Here is a 10559-nt window from a genome sequence, read left to right as displayed (position 1 = left end):
TCTGTCCTGCATCTTGGTGGAACCAGTCTGTGGCTGAAGGTGTTCCTCAGGTTGACCAGTGTGTCATTACTTAGCCCAATTACCCAACAAACCTGGGATGTGGGAGGAAACCGAGCACCCGGAGAAAACCCACTGTCAATGCAAAATCAGAATCTTGAGCGATAAACAATCTGCTGGAGGAACTCCGTGAATCAGGCAGTCGCCTGCCCATTTCCCTCCACCAATGCTGCCTGACCCACCAGCAATTTGATTTTTGCACAAATGCACTTTTGATATGTCCCAAAGTGGACTCAGTGGACCAAAGGGGCCGTTTTCATCCTGTATCGCTAAAGCTAAAACAAAAACTAAATTAATTATTTTGAACTCTATTGAATCCATTGCAGGAAGTGCCATTTCAAATTGTCCTACCGCAGTTCCACTCAACTCCAGTCGAGGGCGTCAGAGGCCCAGTGAGCAGCTGCCTGACAGACTGAGGCTCAAAGTCCAATGTTCAGGAGTGCCCAGGCAGAATGTTCTCAGATACTCTGCCAATGTGCCTCCAGCTTATGAACCCTCGTCATGGGTAGCTTACAATCCTGCGGTATGAACATTAAAATCTCCAAGTTTAACTAACCTCTAACAGTCCTCCCCTTTCTCCGCCATTCCCTCCCTATCTCTCCCCCCCCTCCCCTGTCCTCGTCCAGGACTCCCACCATTTTCCCCTCCCCCTCCATAGGTCCCGACTCAAAATGTCACCCATCAACTTTAGCCAGAGATGCTGCCTGGACCGAGGTGTTACTCCAGCACTTTGGGTCCCACATTCCTTCCTCTGGCTTCACAATTTTCAACTCCCCCCCTCTGTCTGTCTCACACCTGTTTCAATCACTGGCCTTTGTTCCAACCAATCCACCTATCAAACCCTCCTCACCTGTGTCCACCAACACTGATGTTCATCTGGTTCATTTATGATTATTTTGGAGATCTTGCTTCTGCAGTTCATGTATCAAATTGTTGCTACCCTTCAAAAGCACTTCAGTGGCTGAGGCAATGAAACGGGACATAAATTTGTTTTTCTAAAATAGACACAAAAAGCTGGAGTAACTCAGGGGGACAGGTAGCATCTCTGGAGAGAAGGAATGGGTGACGTTTTGGGTCAAGACCCTTCTTCAGAAACATCACCCATTCCTTCCCTCCAGAGATACTGCCTGTTCTGCTGAGTTACTCCAGATTTTTGTGTCTATCTTCGGTTTAAACCTGCATCTGCAGTTCCTTCCTGCACAATTTGTTTTTCTAGCTGCCTTTGCAATATCTTTAGATGGCTCATGGACAATTCAGTGTAATTAATGATGTTCTATGGCACAAATAGTGCTCTATAAGCCTAGGTTCTTGCCTTGGGTGATGCACAAGTTTTAGTTTAGAGATACTGCAGGGAAACGAGCCCTTCAGCCCAACGAGTCTGCTGACAATCGATCACTCCTTCACACTAGTTCTATGTTATCCCACTTTCGTATCCACTCCCCACATACTAGGGGCAATTTTTGCAGAGACCAATTAACCTCATGTCTTCGAGATGCGGGAGGATACCCAGAGGAAACAATCAAAGGAAGTAGGTACAAACTCCACACAGGCAGCATCTGAGGTCAGGATCGAACCTGGGTCTCCAGCGCTATGAGGCAGCAGTTCTACCAGCTGCGCTACTGTGCTGCCCAAGATGAAGAGAACGAGACCAGGAGCTACAAGACCCCAAAACGACCAAGGAAATGGAGTTCAACAAGCTGTTACGCAGTTCTAGATGCCCTTGGCACATTTATTGTTATAAGTACAGTTTACAAAAGGCAGTTAACAGAAAATACACCATCTTTTCAAACTAGGCCCTTCTGGCTGGTTATTATATTATAATTTCCAGAGGGTTTTACATGGGTTTTACTTGAAGGCTATAAAACACTGTATCACATGGCCAGGACACGTTTAATGTCTCACATTGCACAGATTTCTGAAACAAAATCTTTTATTAAACACTGTTTATTTACAAGGTTTACAGAAATGGTGCTTTCGCTTGAACAGTGGAATAATCCTTTTACACAATCTCCTTTTAAAGGTAATCCCCACAGGTCTGATACAGAGGCAGGCGACTCTCAGCACCCCCTCTTTCCTGTGGCGTTTTAGTGGAGCTGGGGCCCCTCTCACTCTCCGGAACCAGGGGAGCTTCCCACCTGCCTCAGGCAGCTGCCCCCTGGTCCGCTCTGGTCCTAAATCATCATGACAGGTTCATACCACCATCATAATCAGCTCTGCAGCAGTGAAACGTCAACCATGTCATGAGGCGGTCGAGGGAGGGAAAGGGGGGGAACCCAGCAGGGGTGAGGGAACAGAATAAAATGTCACCCATTCACTCACAGCACCTTCTGATCCTCACCTTGCAACCCCCCTCCCCCGTCCAGAATAATTTAATTGTCATTTTTTAGCTTTAAACATAGTGTCATTATTGAAATAAATCAGAAAAACAAAACTTTTGCACAACATGATCACAAAGAACAGAAACTGAAATCAACTCTCCCGGTAACCAGTGTTCAGTGTCCTGGATCTGTTTTCAGGAGGGAGATGACAAGTACGGGATGAGAGTAATCAGAAAACAATCAAAATGATGCCCCCCCCCCCCCCCCCCCCCCCCCCTCCCGGTAATACTGAAAACTCAACGCACGAAGGGAGCTGTCGCTGGTTCAACACGTGGCGTCTGCCGTGCTGTGGCCTCTGGAGTTCACGGCATCAGGTGCCCGGGTGGACGGACCTGACCCCTCCCTCCCCCATCAAGACACACTTGGATGTGGGTGTGAGTGCACACCAGTGTGTGAACGAGTGTGCGCTGACGGAGTGAAGGAGGCAGCCTGCGAGTGTGCGGACAGCTGTGAACGTGTGTGCGAGAGAGACCCGGTGTGCCAGTGAGTGACGTGGGTCGGGTTTGCCAGGGCGTGTTCGTGCCAGGGAACCAGCACTGTCCATTGGCCTGTTGTCGGGGGAGGCGAGAGTCTCCAGACATGCACTGTGCACACGTTCTTCACGTTGACTCTTCAAAGATTCAGAACTCATATATAAATATAAGTCATACTATTTGTATACATTTATCATTACCAACGGATCAGTCGGCTAAAAATACATCGACACAAAAGCCAGCTATCTATTCTTTCTGTTTTTAAAAAAAAGTGTCAGGTATCTATAAAAGGAACACATTCACTAACCATCAGTCGGGCTGAACGGAGAGTTAGCATTGATAAAATAAACCGCCGATTTCTCAAACATAATGAAAACAACAATAATGTATTAAATAAAATAAAAACAGTAAAAATGTAAAGTACATAAATAAATTAAAGGAAAACACAGAACAAAACTCCACCCCTTGCTTGTTTGCTTAAAATCGGATGGTGAACACAAACTCCACTGATAGTTCATTGAAAGTCCAGTGGATGGGTTCCCGCTGTTGATCTTCTGCTCAACTGCTTTCCCCCTTTGTGTCGCTGAGTTGCATGGACCCAGGGGGGAGGTGAGCACCAGGGTTTGTGTGGGAGGAGGGTGGCAAGCTTTCACTTGAAGACCTGATCAGAGAGAAGCGCCTTCTGGGAGTGCATGCTCGTCGGGGGACTGGAGATGCCCTCAGACCAGTCGGACATGTTGGAGTGAGGGGAGGAGCTGGACCACTGGTCGGGAGACTCGGGCGAGGGGGTGAGGAAGGGGTGGTCAGCCAGGTGCAGCTGGTGGCTGGGCGTGTTGTCCATGGGGGAGGAGTAGCCGTGCTGGGACGGGGGAGTCAAGAACTGGGTGGTGGCCATCGACTGGCTGATGGAGGTGGGCAGCGAGGTCTGGAGGAGCTGCGTGTCCTGGGCGGAGATGGCGTGGACCTGGAGGCCGTTGCCTCCCATCTGGGGCAGGTCGGCCTGCCTGGGGTCAGCCCCGCAGTAGCTTTGGCCCATGGGGTGCGGGTTGCCGTTGGGCATGACGTTGAGGACTGACACGCCCTGGGGCGGTTGCTGCATGAGGTGCGACTGCGACAGGGCGGCGGTGTTGGCCAGGCCTTGGTAGCTGACGATCTGTGACAAGGAGGTGTTGGGCAGCCCGTTGTGTAGAGAGGTGATCATCCCGTGCTGACTCTGCTGCAGTCCCCTGGCGTGGGCTTGAACCTGGTTCCTCATGGCGTTGTATGGGTTCTGGACCATCCCCGACTGCATCTGCGCCAGCCAATCGCACTGGCCGTTCATGCCGCCAGCCCCACCTAGGTTCATGGCCATCGAAGCGTTGCTCATGGGTTGCCCATTGGAGCTGGGCAGGTGGGAGAGGCGAGGAGCCACCGATTCAAAGACCATCCTGTTGGTCCCTCCCAGTGCCTCCTGCTTCCCGCCCATGCCCAGGTGGCTTAGGCTGATGTGCCCGTCCACTGCCAACCCTTGCAGATGGTTGAGTTGGATGGAGGGCGACTGCTGGTAGGGCGGCGTCAGCAGGGGGGGAGAGGCCACGTCGGACAGGTAGGTGTGGGAGGACTCCATGGAATCGACAGGAGACAGGACCGAGGAGCTGTCCACAAGGCTGCCCTTCCCATCCTGGGACTTCTTCCTCTTCACCTTGGCTTCTTTGGACTCTTTGCCGTTGGCACCCTTGGCGCTGGTCTTGCGCGACTTTTTGCCGTGGCCGGCTGGCTTGCCACTGCCCAGGTACCCGTTGGGCGAGCAGATGGGCGGGGAGAGGCTGGTGGCGTTGGCACCCATCTGCATCTGTGGGCTCCGCACCAGGTTGTACTCGTCCAGCAGCCTGACGATGTCGTGGTGCATGCGGTCCTGAGCGATGTCGCGGGGCAGGCGGTCCATGTGGTCCGTGATCTCGCGGTTGGCAAAGTGCTCCAGCAGGAGCTTGCCCGTCTCATAGCTGCCCTCCCGAGCTGCCAGGAAGAGCGGCGTTTCCTCCTGAGGGAGACGGAGAAAGGCGGTGGCTTAGGCAAAGGTCAACGAGAGAAGACACGAGAATTTCACAATCACAATCATACTTTATTAGCCAGGTATGTTTTACAACATATACGAGGAATTTGATTTTCCATGTCACATACTCTAAAGCGGGAAACCATGTCAAGGACTCAATTTATCATAAGGAGACATAAAGAACTGTAGCTGCCAGTGTACCAAACAAGAACACACAAAGTGCTGGAGTAACTCTGGGTCAGGCAGCATCTCCGGAGAAAAAGGATGGATGACGTTTCGGATCAGGACCCTTCCGACTGAAAGTAGAGGGGAGGGAACTGAAGGTATGAAAAGACCAGAACAACGCAGGACCGGCAACAGATGACCGAGGAAGGGTGGAGGCCATATTGGCTCATTGTTGGCTGGGGCGGAAGTGATAACGAGAACAAGGAAACGAACAGTAGAACGAGTGGGATGACGAGAGAGGGGGAGGGAGAGAATCCAAGGGTCTAGTTTAGCTCAGTAATGCTAGTTTAGTTTGGTTGGGACCCTTCCTCGGGCTCAGGCATCGTTTTGGGTGGGGACCCTTCAGGCTCTCAAGAAGATTCTCAACCCAAAACATCGCCTATCCATGTCCTCCTGAGATGCGGCCTGACCTTCTGAGTTACTCCAGCACTTTGTGTGTTTTTTACCTAAGAGGCCACTGAGCTTTTCCACAAGATCAGAGCTGGTGTCGCCCATCTCCACCATCCTGCTTTATCTACGCATCACTTGAGTCCCTTGGTGCCCAAATATGTCTTGGGTCTCGTTGCTGAATATATTCATGGAAGGACTAATCCCATCCAAATATTCACAACCGCTTGAGTAAAGAATGCTCACTAGCACACTCCTTATTCTGAGACTGTCCTCACCAACCCCCTCTCCTAATTGGCAGGGAAACACCTTCTAACATCCATCTACTCAGTTCCTTTTAAACTCCACACACATGACTTTTTTTTTCTGTACTGCCCCAACCTCGAAACTCTTGACAGATTTGTCAACCTGATTCCCCTTTTATTAAACCACACCAACTCCGCGTGACCACAAGGTGATATTTTTGGAGTTCCTCTCATTTGCTTTCACCCAGTGCCAGGCTGCGAGACGCTGGTTCTCTATTTCCCTTCCTTCCCCTCTGATACAAGGTCATGTTTTTTACCTTTCAAATCTCACAGACCATTACTAAAAATCCAGGGAATTCTGAAAGGACCCAAAGCAAATGCGGCCACTCTCCAAATCACAGGAAACGAAAGATCAGGCCCAGGAAGTATGACCGTTTCTATTCCCGTTAATTCCTCCAGAATTATTACTTCATGAACAGTAATTTCGCATCCTCACTGGACCCTTGCGTTCCCCATTGTGCCTGGGACATTGGGACTTTTTTTGTCATTTCTCTGCAACAATTGGTAAAATGCCTCCGTCATTTCCTTACTCCCCCATTATAACATTTCCACCCTTTGCCAGAGTTTGCAGCTGCGTTATCTTTTGGCAATCTTTCCCTTTTCTCTATTACTCTACAAGGCTTTATAACTTGATTTTATGTTCTTTGCTGGTTGACTCCCGTACTACTTTGTTTCGTTTAGAGTTTAGAGATACAGCGCGGAAACTGGCCCTTCGGCCCATCGAGTCCATGCTGACCAGTGAGGCCCCGCACATTAATCGCTACCCTGCACACACAAGGGGCAACTTACAACTTACAATATTACTGGAGCCAATTAACCTACAGACCTGTACATCTTTGGAGTGTGGGAGGAAACCGGAGCACCTGGAGAAAACCCATGCAGGTCACAGGGAGAACATACAAACCTGGGTCTCTGGAGCGGTAAGGCAGCAACTCTACTGATGTGCCACGGTGCCCCCCTATTCTATCCGTTTGTCATCATTTTGGTCATCCTTTCCATGCATTCTAAAATGCATCCAATCCTCAGGCTTAACTGCTCTTGTTTGGCCACAGCTTGTTTTAATCCAATTGCGTCTTTGTTTGAGAAACATTTCCCACGGGGGGTTTTCTTAAGAGAATGCAGATCTGTTACAACACGGAAGCAGCCTGTTTAACAACTATGTCCAAGCTGCCCTTCACAAAGAGCTAATTAGTCCCATTCCCCCCGCTCTCTCCCCCCTGCCACTGCCCTTCGACCTTTTCCCCACCTCAAGCATTTATCCAATTTCTTTTTGAAAAGTCGTCCTAAATCTGTCTTCACCATCCCGTCAAGACAGCAGGTTTCAGATGGGAACAGCTCACTTTGTCAAAATCTATCTCTTGAACTCCTCTTTGATTTTTCTATCACTGATAACGCTGAACCTGTGGCTTTTGCCCACTGTGTGGGAAGTAGACTTTAGACCACCATGTCCTTGTTGTGTCTCACGCCACCAACGTAGCTCCAATCTCCTCACCTTGTTATCCTGCATGTCCTTGTTGGCTCCGTTTTTCAGCAGGACCATCGTGGCCTCCACGTTGTTGACAGCGGCTGCCCAGTGTAGAGCCGACTTCCCTGAGGGCACAAACACAACCCCTCAGTGCTCGGCAACCAAGCTTCAGTCAGCCCAGTCCAACCCCAAGGAGAGGTTCCCTCTCGGTGGATGAGCCTCCAGCTCCAGACCCTCCCAACCACACGCAGTGAATGTTGCCCTGGCCTCCTGAGTTCATCTCCTCTCGAGCCTCCCATCTCCCCTCATGCCCTGCGTCTCACAGAGAGTCATCGAGTCATACAGCGTGGAAACAGGCCCTTTGGCCCAACATGTCCATGCTGACCAACATGGCTCCATCTACGCTAGTCCCACCTGCCTGCATTTGGCCCATATCCCTCTAAACCTGTCCTATCCATGTACCTGTCTAAATGTTTCCAAAACATTGCGATAGTACCTGCCTCAACTTCCTCCTCCGGCAGCTCGTTCCATACACCCACCACCTTTTGTGTAATATATTCACCCCTCAGATTCCTATTAAATCTTTTCCCCCCTCACCTTAAATCTATATCCTCTGGTTCTTGATTCCCCTACTCTGGGAAAACATCTCTGTGCGTTTACCCAATCTATTCCCTCGTGATTTTGTAAACCTCTGTAAGATCACCCCTCATCCTCCTGCGCTCCAAGGAATAAAGTCCTAGCCTGCCCAACCACTCCCTCTGGCTCTCTGTCCACAGGCTCCGTCTTCTTACCAAAGTCATCCACTGCATTGACGTCAGCGTGACAGTTGACCAGCTCCTCCACCATTCCCTCCACGGCCAGGCGGGCCGCAAGGATCAGGGGCGTGGTGCCGTCCTGCATCCTCGCGTCCAAATCCGTCGCTCGATTCCGGATCAGGATCTGGAGAGGGAGACAGGTCAGGAATATTGACACGGTGAACACACGGGAGCCCGTCAGGGAGACGGAAGGCCTTTCGGTCTCTTGGACCATTAACACTAGGACAGATGATTAGTTTAGAGATGCAGCACGGAAACAGGCCCTGAGTCTGCGCCAACCAGCGATCCCCACACTATCTTACACACACTGGGGACAATTTACCATCTTTAGTGAAGCCAATGATCATGGGGAGAACGTACAAACTTCGTACACCCGTAGTCAGGATCGAACCCGGGTCTCTGGCGTTGTACGGCAGCAACTCTACCGCTGCGCTACCATGCCATGCCAGTACTGACCAAAACTTGGTGCCCACCTGGAAAACTCCCTGGGCATCTGCAGCCACCGCCGCGTGCAGTGGAGTCCTGCCCATGTTGTCCTGAATGTTGGCGTCGGCGCTGGATTCCAGGAGACGCTTGGCGGCATCGGAGCGGGCATAGCGGGCAGCCAGGTGAAGGGCAGTCTCGCCCGTCCGGTCCGTCTGGTTGTGCAGGTTGGCACCCTGGTAGATGAAGTCGGAGATGAGGTTGCCCGAGGCATCGTCCACTTCCTCCTCGCTGTTGCCCGTCTCCAGGCCGCCTCCGCTGCAGGCGGCAATCATGAGCGGAGTGAAGCCGTCTGTGGACACAAACCAGCCACGGTTTACCAAACAATAACCGCACCAGAGAAACATGTCCTCAGCAGCCCAGCTAATGTCACGTCCAACCTCTCCCTAAAGCCCATCCTCCCCCTTCTTCTTCTTTCGTGTGGCGTGCGCAGCTTAAAGTTGTTGGACAACTTGTTCTATTTGATCTTCCGTTTGTGCACGTCGAGTTGATTGCATTAGTCGAAACAGGGCAGACCACGTGAAGGTTGCAATCTTCCAACCTCTCCCTAAAGCCCATCCTCCCCCCAACACAGCCCACTTCTACACCCCCAGCTCCAAACCAAACCCCACCCCACACAAATCTCTCCACCAACAAACACACTATTATACCTGGACACACACAGGCCACTTTTCCACATTGTATCTCTAAAACTAAAAACTAAAACTATTGTACAATATATGTAAAGGCAGAGTTATACCCGGTGACACTCAAGGTTATTTTATATAGAATATGGAAAGGTGAGGCGCAGGAACAGGACCTTCCATCCACTTTGTCTGTGCCAAACATCATGTCAAGATTCATAAATTCACGGAGCAGAATTAGGCCATTCGGCCCATCAAGTCTACTCCGTCATTCAATCATGGCTGATCTATCTCTCCCTCTCAACCGCATTCCCCTGCATTTGCCCCGACACACTTACTAATCAAGAATCTGTCACTCTCTACCTTAAACATATCCATTGATTTGGCCCCCACAGCCGTCTGTGGCAATGAATTCCACAGATTCACCACCATCACCACCACAAGATAAACTAATCCCCCCATTCCCAGCATATCCATGCACCCATCTAAAAGCCTTTTAAATGCCATTATCAGATAGAATAAGAAGCATTGACTAACCTGGGCCCCTAACATTGACATCCATGCAGTCGGGCTCGATTTCTCCCTGGGGAGGGGTAGGTGCCATGCTGGGAAGTCTCAGGTCAGCAGCGTCCAGGTGCTGTTGTGTCCACTGCCTGTGGTCAGTGTGGTCCTCACGGTTTGACAGGATGGCCTGTTCTTCAAACTGCACAAGAGAACACAGTCGCTCAGCGTCTCAGCGAGAGAGTGTGGTGACAGAAAGGGATAGGAGCGCGGGCGGGCGGGCCAGTGACAGAGACAGAGAGAGAGATGGAAACTGAAGCCCCACCCTGGTGCAGTGGCCCAGTGGGCATGAGGGAGTGACGCAGGAGGGGAGGGGGAAGAGGACTGGCCATGATCTGCAGAGTATTGTCATATCCAGGGGTCAGAGTGGAACAGCGGAAGGGTAAACACCTGTGGGACGGTGACTTAGGTGTGTTATTGTCACGAGTACCGAGGTACAGCGAAAAGCTTTGCTATTCAACCAGATTAGATAAACCATACATAAATGCAAGCGGGTGCTGGAATTGATCCAACTGGATGGAGTGAATGAACCCTGGGGTAGGGATGGAGGGGGTGACCTGGCAGGTTTGAGCTCAAGAGAGGAGCGTGGTCATCCCTCTCCCCCCCCCCCCCCCCCCCCCCCCCCCCCCGTCTCCCCCGTCTCCCCTCTGCAGCACCCGGGACAATATTCAGGATCATCAAAGATAAGACACAGAAAGCTGGAGTAGCTCAGCGGGTCAGGCAGCATCTCAGGAATAAGGGATTAGGTGATGTTT

The 10559-nt window shown here is 51.0% G+C and overlaps 1 protein-coding gene across 1 annotated transcript in view; it reads right to left on the bottom strand.

The window, feature by feature from the left end:
* Window positions 1-1757: 1757 nt before the first annotated feature.
* The window catches only part of notch1 (notch receptor 1), a 61197-nt gene continuing 52395 nt past the window's right edge, over window positions 1758-10559 (bottom strand). Inside the window, exons 3-7 of the mRNA XM_033049414.1 lie at window positions 9781-9975; window positions 8611-8912; window positions 8114-8261; window positions 7350-7447; window positions 1758-4928 (exon numbers count right to left, since the gene is read on the bottom strand). Coding sequence (XP_032905305.1) covers window positions 3558-4928; window positions 7350-7447; window positions 8114-8261; window positions 8611-8912; window positions 9781-9975 — 2114 coding nt within the window. The 3' untranslated portion in view covers window positions 1758-3557. The remainder of the gene's footprint in view (window positions 4929-7349; window positions 7448-8113; window positions 8262-8610; window positions 8913-9780; window positions 9976-10559) is intronic.

This window comes from Amblyraja radiata, chromosome 32, assembly GCF_010909765.2.
Source record: "Amblyraja radiata isolate CabotCenter1 chromosome 32, sAmbRad1.1.pri, whole genome shotgun sequence".
Lineage (NCBI taxonomy): Eukaryota > Metazoa > Chordata > Chondrichthyes > Rajiformes > Rajidae > Amblyraja > Amblyraja radiata.
This window is presented reverse-complemented; position numbering and strand designations above follow the sequence as displayed.